The sequence below is a fragment of the Eutrema salsugineum genome, unplaced genomic scaffold (genome assembly GCF_000478725.1).
Source record: "Eutrema salsugineum unplaced genomic scaffold, Eutsalg1_0 scaffold_14, whole genome shotgun sequence".
Lineage (NCBI taxonomy): Eukaryota > Viridiplantae > Streptophyta > Magnoliopsida > Brassicales > Brassicaceae > Eutrema > Eutrema salsugineum.
The window spans coordinates 3393655-3401242 of NW_006256877.1; the positions used below are offsets into that span (position 1 = coordinate 3393655).

A 7588-nucleotide genomic window follows, 5' to 3' on the forward strand; every position below is an offset into this window, starting at 1 on the left:
GGCATTGGGAAAATCAAGATCATAAACTCAGAAGGAGCTACCGTGATATTAACTGATGTGAGATACATGCCAACCATGAGCAAAAATCTCATCTCTTATGGCCAGCTAGAGAAGAACGGGTGCAAGTATGAAGGGAAGGACTTCATAGTTACTTTCTACAAGAAGGGCCAGAAAGTGATTTCAGGAAAATATGAGAACGGGCTGTACTATTTGCAGGGAACAGTTGTGAGAGGAGAAGCATTTGTGGTCAGGACGGAGGTAAATCTAACGAACAGATGGCATTCAAGGCTAGGACATATGAGTCTTAAGAACATGAATCTTCTGGTCAAAGGAGGTTATCTAGACTCAAAGGAAGTCCACACTTTAGATTTCTGTGAAAAGTGTGTGTTTGGTAAGTCTCACAAGCAGAATTTTCCAGTTGGCCAACACACTACTACGTGTATTTTGGAATACATTCACAGTGATCTTTGGGGCTCAGTGTCAAACGAGCCAAGCATGACAGGGTGTAGATACTTTCTTACTTTCATTGATGATTACTCAAGGAAGGTTTGGATCAGATTCCTAAGGAGTAAGGACGAAGTGTTTGAAAATTTTTCAGAGTGGAAAGCACTAGTGGAAAATCAGAAGAGTAAGAAGATAAAGCGTCTGCGAACTGATAATGGATTAGAGTTCTGCAACAATCAGATGGATAAGCTATGTCAGGATTCAGGGATTAAAAGACATCGAACTTGCACTTATACTCCACAGCAAAATGGAGTATCTGAGAGGATGAATCGGACAATAGCTGAGAAGATCAGGTGTATGTTAGCAGAAACAGGAATGGAAAAGAAATTTTGGGCTGAGGCAGCTTCTACTGCAGTTTATCTCATAAACAGATCACCAAATGCATCACTGAAGTTCAAGATTCCTGAAGAGGTTTGGTCAGGATCAAAGGTTGATTACAGTCATCTCAGACGATTTGGTTGTGTTGCATATGTTCATGTAATACAAGACAAGATGAGTCCAAGAGCTGTTAAAGGGATTTTCTTAGGATATCCACAGGGTACTAAAGGTTACAGGGTTTGGATTCCGGAGGATGGAAAATGTACTAACAGCAGGAATGTAGTCTTTGATGAGGAAAAGTTGTATAAGGACCGAGATCAGAATGAAGTAACAAAATCTACAAAGAAGAAGAAAGTTACTTTCAAAGCTGGATTGATCCAAGGACCTACTCCAAATGGTTCGGTTCAAGAGTCCACTGGTCAAGGTGGAGAGGTTTCAGGAAATACAGATTCTGCTGGTCAAGGTGGAGCTACTTCGGAACATTCAGAATCAGAAGAGGAGCAGGAATCTGAGGAAGAACAAGAAAATCAGGATGAAGAAGAGTCTCTTGATGATTATTTGCTGGCAAGAGACAGAGAGCGAAGAACTATCAAACCACCATCGAGGTTTGAGGATGCTGATTATTTAGCTTATGCTTTAACTAGCGCTGAAAGCATAGAGTTAAATGAACCAAAGTCAGTCGCAGAAGCTAGACAAAGTAAAGACTGGAAGAAGTGGAAGCAGGCTATGGAAGAAGAAAAACAATCTCTGGATAAAAATGAAACTTTTGAGATTGTCTCTAAGCCGAGAAAGCAAAAAATAGTTGGGTGTAAGTGGATCTTCAAGTACAAGGAGGGCATTCCAGGTGTTGAAGAACCTAGATACAAAGCAAGACTTGTAGCTAAGGGATTTACACAGGTTGAAGGAGTGGATTACAACGAAATATTTGCTCCGGTGGTTAAGCATGTTTCTATTAGAATCATGTTGTCAGTTGTGGTTAATTTTGATCTGGAATTGGAGCAACTAGACGTGAAGACTGCTTTCTTACATGGTACACTTGATGAAGTCATTTACATGAGTCAGCCAGAGGGTTTTATAGAGAAGGGAAACGAAGACAAGGTCTGTCTTCTTAAGAAATCTCTATATGGTTTGAAACAGTCACCTAGACAATGGAATCAGAAGTTTGATGAATTCATGAAGTCAATGGAGTTTCAAAGGAGCGCTAGGGATCCATGTGTTTACACTAAGGGATCATGTATTGATGATATGGTTTATCTCTTACTATATGTCGATGACATGCTTGTGGCAGCAAAGAATATGGAAAAGATCAAAGCCTTGAAGGCAAGCTTAAGTAAAAAGTTCGAGATGAAGGATCTAGGACCAGCGACTAGAATTCTTGGTATGGATATCATCAGGGACAGAAAGAAAGGTACTCTCAAGTTATCACAGGAAAGATATCTTAAGCAGGTTTTAAGAACTTTTAACATGGAGGATTGCAAGGCTGTTGTAACTCCAAGTAATTCGCAGTTTAAGCTTAAGAGTCTAACAGAGCAGGAGGTAAAAACAGAGAGTAGATTGATGGATTCAGTTCCCTATGCAAGTGCAGTGGGGAGTCTGATGTATGCTATGATCGGTTCAAGACCTGATCTAGCCTTTGCCATTGGATTGGTTAGCAGATTCATGGCGAATCCAGGAAGATCTCATTGGGCTGCGGTTAAGTGGATTTTGAGGTATTTAAAAGGAGCTACAGGAGTATGTCTTACTTTCACAAAATCAGAGAAATTTGAGATTGAAGGGTTTTGTGATTCAGATTATGCTACAGACTTAGACAGGAGAAGGTCAGTTTCAGGCTATGTTTTCAAAGTTGGTGGCAATACGGTCAGTTGGAGATCATGTCTACAACAAGTAGTTGCTTTATCTACTACGGAAGCAGAATATATGTCTCTATCTGAGGCTACTAAGGAAGGTCTGTGGCTTAAGGGATTGTGTGGTGAATTGGGTTTTAAAGAGGACAGTTTTAAACTCAATTGTGATTCACAAAGTGCTATATGTTTAGCAAAGAACAGTGTGCACCATGACAGAACAAAGCATGTTGATACCAAATATCATTTTATCAGAGATATAGTCGATGAAGGTTCAGTCAAGATCCTAAAGGTTCACACTACAGCTAATCCAGCAGACATGCTCACAAAGTGCTTACCTGGAAACACGTTTGAGAAGTTCCTGGTGCTTCTCAATGTAATTCCGTAGTTGTTTTCAAAAGCGTCTTGAGATTACTCTTGTCGATTTGGGCATCTCACAAAGACAGAAGATATTGAAAAAAAAAAATTCAGTATCGGTAACATAAGAAATCGACAAAGTTTTTCAGATTGTAAAGTTTGAAAAATGTGAGATGAGATTGGTAAAAGTCATCATTTCAGGGTAACAGAGAAGAAGTGTTTCATTACGGGTTGATCTTCTCAAATGGCAAAATTTTCAGGTGGTCAAATTTGAAAGTTTGGAAGCGTCAAAGGAATTTGGGGTTTTACCTGCAATTCACGATGCTTGGTTTTTTGAAATCAAAAGTGTCTTCAGCAGCTGCAGATGAAAAGGAAGACAGTAAGATTTCAGAAGTAATTGCAAATCACAGCAACAGAAACTGAAATAACATTTTGGTAAAGAGATGGCTATGGGAGTTTCGGAATTTACCTGGGATTGCAGAGCTGAGCTGCATCGGTTAAGGTAGCAGCGGAATCAGTCAGCGGTGAGGATGAATTAACATCAATCTATCATCGGAAATGAGAGGATCTAGAAATAGTCGACGATTTCTGGGTTTTGACATGCTCCGGTGAAAAAGTTGAGATGTTGGGTCGGTGATGGTTAAATCAGCGACAGCAGATGCTATCGTCGGTAAAGACGACAGTGGAGATGAACGCCGGTAGCGACGAAACGGCGGTTAAGCTGGAATCGTGGTGCTTCATTTGCAGAGACGGTGGTGAGATTCATCGGCTTGTTTAAAGCCATGAATCGTGACGATGGCGAGCTTCAAGGACGACGGTGAAGTCGGAGAAGGAGCAGCGCCGGAGAAGGTCCACTAGAACGGTGACATGACGGAGAGGCGACGGAGGATTTCGTCTCAGGCAGATGTCGTAGTTTTTGGTGGTTGAATCGACAAGGTGGAGATTTGTGGAGTTTGTCGATAAAACCAAAGGAGAAGATAATGGTCAACTACACATTATCTGGGCAAAGCTTCTATTCTTTTGGGCTCAAGCCCATACGTGTGTTTACAAGAGTGTGCAAGAGAAACTGATGTTGGGCTAGGGTATAAGGCCCACATGATTACTCAAAGCTATATATAAAACTTTTTTGGAGTTGCAGACTTTGAGAGAGAGCAGAGATACTTAACGAGAGAAGGAGAAGAGAAACAGAGATACACGGTTAAGGGTTTTTTCAGGCTTTCGTCTTCATCTTCTGGGTTAAGGCATCTGTGGTTGAAACTGAGGTGAATTAGTTTCTGGTCTTTCTTCTTAGTGGTACCTGAAACAAAGGAAAGAAGAGAGATACGTGAGTTTAACGGTGAAGTAACAAACTCATTATTGTAAACACTTGATCGATTATAGTGGACCGTTGAGAGTACCGTCTCTCCCCAGACGTACCGAAAGGGAACTGGGTTACCAAATTTTCTTGTGTCTTGCTTGAAAACAACAAACAAACTAAGTATCAAGGTTAATTGATCTAAGTAGTTCAGGTTAAGAGCTAAGACTAGAGGTTGAAATCAATATTAAAACCTCACATCCCTCGATGTCACCGAGTTTTGTTTGACAAAACTTTTCGTAATTTGATATATCAGTTAAATTCGGGAGGGGTTTGGTGAACATTTAAAAGTATTGAGTCGCTTTCTTTACTTTCGGAAGTTCTTAAAAGCTGACTGGAATATTTTTCTACGCGCCATATATCCTCACGCTCTTATTTCGTTATTAAGAAAGGTCGCTTTATCTTTGTTTTACGCTATTTTAATTGTTATCTTTAACGACAACTCAACCCTTACCAAAATTAATTCACCTACCTACTCCTTACTTAACGTCTCTCACCTAATTTTTTTTATGTAAAACTGGAAATACTTACTTAAGAAAAGTTCTATTTTTGCCCACAAGCAAGAAGGTTGCTTCTTTACAGTTTGATTAAGAACGATAGACTCACAATTCCTTAAAATATTATATTCGATATTTGATATTTGATAATGTCAACACAAAAATCAAAATCAAAGAGGAAGATTGGCCGGCTCTGACCTCAGAAATTGACGAATTATTTCATTTTCGTTCCACCTTTATTCACTTTACAATTTGTTATATCATATTGTAAATATTATTGCTGATTATCTTACAAAATAAGCTTGGTCTGTTTCTTCTATGAAGTTTTTTTTATTTCGAGTTGGAGTACTATTCTTTAACAAAAAAAAGAAGTTGGAGTACTATATAATATTCTATGAGGTAATGAAAAAAACATTATCAACCCGCCAAATATCCTATAACTATTTCTTCTGTAGAATTAAATGAGGAATCTTTACGTTATTTAACCAGGTTTAAGTTAATGGTATTAAATGAGAGAATTTCATACGACAACAACACAGCTCCATTTTTTTATCAAGAACAATTTGTGTCTCTTGCGTAAACGAAGAATCAACAACACAACACAAGTGTCAAAAGCAAAGCCAAGAGACACAAGAGGAACACAAAACGTCCAAAAACCCAAACAAAACCTCAGCCAAAACTTGTTCTTTCTTCGTCTGTTTCAATTCGATTTCCAGAGGCAACAAAACTTCCCCCAAAAATGGAGGAAATTCTGTTCGACGAGATTCTCCACGAGATATTTACGAGATTGCCATCGTCTCCTCCATCTTCGTTACCCACTTACGAATCAGTTCCTCTTGTATCCAAGCGATGGCTTCGTCTCTACAGAGCCTCAAAGACTTCCTTGTCCTTGCGAATCAACCCTCACGACAGCTCGGTAATTACCCTTTTGCCCTCTATCCTCCGTAACCATCCTTGTCTCTCTTCCCTCTCTCTCGTCTGGTTCATCGACTCCAAAATTCCGAACCAATTTCGCTCGCCTTCCGATGCTGCCGCGGCGGAACCGGTTTTCAACGACCATCTCATCTCGATCGTCTCTTCCTCCTGCTTCAATCTCCGAAAGCTCTGTTTTTTAGTCAACCCAGTTCCTTCATCTTCCTTGCTTCCTTTCTTTAGTCAATCTCTCACTTCTCTCTCTCTCAAATTGTATAGACCCGTTTCCTTCGATTGGGTCGCTTCGTTTCCGTCTCTCAAGGAACTCTCTGTCGATGTCCACTCGGGAAACTCTTCGAAATCCGGGTCAAACCCTGACCCGGAAGTTGTCGAGTTGGGTCTGGAGTCGATTTCGTTAACCGGAATCCAATCAGACGATACCGGAGTTAACTGGCTGTGGAAGAGATGCAGAAAGGTAAAGAAACTGAGTCTAAAATCTTGTGGAACCATTGGAGAAACCGAGTTTTTCGGTTTGTGTCTAAAGAATCTTGAAGAGATTGAGCTTAGGACATGTAGGAGTATAGTTGATGTTGTTCTGCTGAAAGTTTCAGAGACTTGTGAATCTCTCAAGTCTCTGTTGATTCATGATGGTGGAAACAAAGATGGATTGGTTTATTTCATGAACAATGCGAGATGTAATGATACTTTGCAGAAACTCGATTTGCGTTTACCTATGGATTTAGTCGACGAGCATCTCGTCTCTCTCGCTGCGAATTTCAAATCTTTATCTACTCTTAGGCTTACAAGCTGTTACTTTGTGACTGGTCATAGTTTAAAGGTGTTAGCTTCAAGCTTTAGCTGGACTCTTGAAGAGCTTTCTTTGCTTAGCTGCGACGCGGTCGAGAGAGAACGCGGTTTGTTGGCGACATTAGGACAGCATTTGGGGAGATTGAGGAAATTGGAACTGTCGTTTAATGAGTGGTTATTCGTTAAAGAGTTAGTTTCGATGTTAGCTTCTTGCAATGGCTTGGTTGAGCTGAACTTGAGAGGATGTAAGAACTTGACAGGTTCAGTGTTGGTTGCTCTGAACAAGAGCTGTGTGAAGTTGAGGGATTTAGACATTGTAAGTTGTCGATTGATTCAGGCTGGTGAAGTGGAGGCTTTTGTGCTGAATTCACAATGCTTGAAGAAGATTGTGGTTGAAGAGAACAAGATAACAGAGGATGCAATGAAATGGGCTTCGAGTAAGTTCATTGAAGTTGTTGCTCTTGATTCAGATGTTCCTTGGTGATTACTTGGATTAGCGTTTGAAGTAGAAAAGCATTTGATGTCCCCACACACGCACACACACACACACAAAAAAAACTATCTAGTGTGAAGTATATGTATGACAGTATAGAACATGAATAATATGGATACCCAATGATGTATATATACTATTACTGTATATAAGTTTGTTTCGGTTTAGTGAAACCCAGAACTCTATTAGCATAACAAATCCTAGTCAAGTACAAATATTTTAGCAGTTCAATATTATAACCCCATCCTTGTATAGACCCTTAAAATGATTTGGAATTTAGTTTCAAAGGAGAAAAAAGAAATATATTGAATGCCCTTCTAGCAAAACAGGCATGGAGAGTCCTTCAATTCCTTGACAGCCTCTTTGCAAGAGTTTTGAAAAGTAGATATTTTGATCAAAATGATTTCATGGAAGCTGTAGTTGGAACTCGGCCTTCATATGCGTATGGAGAAGCATTCTTTTTTGGAAGAGAATTGCTCTCTCTTAAAGGTCTGAAAATGATGGT

The 7588-nt window shown here is 39.8% G+C and overlaps 1 protein-coding gene across 1 annotated transcript; it reads left to right on the forward strand.

The window, feature by feature from the left end:
- The first annotated feature begins 5410 nt into the window (after positions 1-5410).
- LOC18023032 (F-box/LRR-repeat protein 4) lies at positions 5411-7255 on the forward strand. The gene has a single exon (XM_006405427.2). The coding sequence runs from the start codon at positions 5611-5613 to the stop codon at positions 7072-7074; it is 1464 nt and encodes a 487-aa protein (XP_006405490.1). The 5' UTR covers positions 5411-5610; the 3' UTR covers positions 7075-7255.
- Positions 7256-7588: the final 333 nt, after the last annotated feature.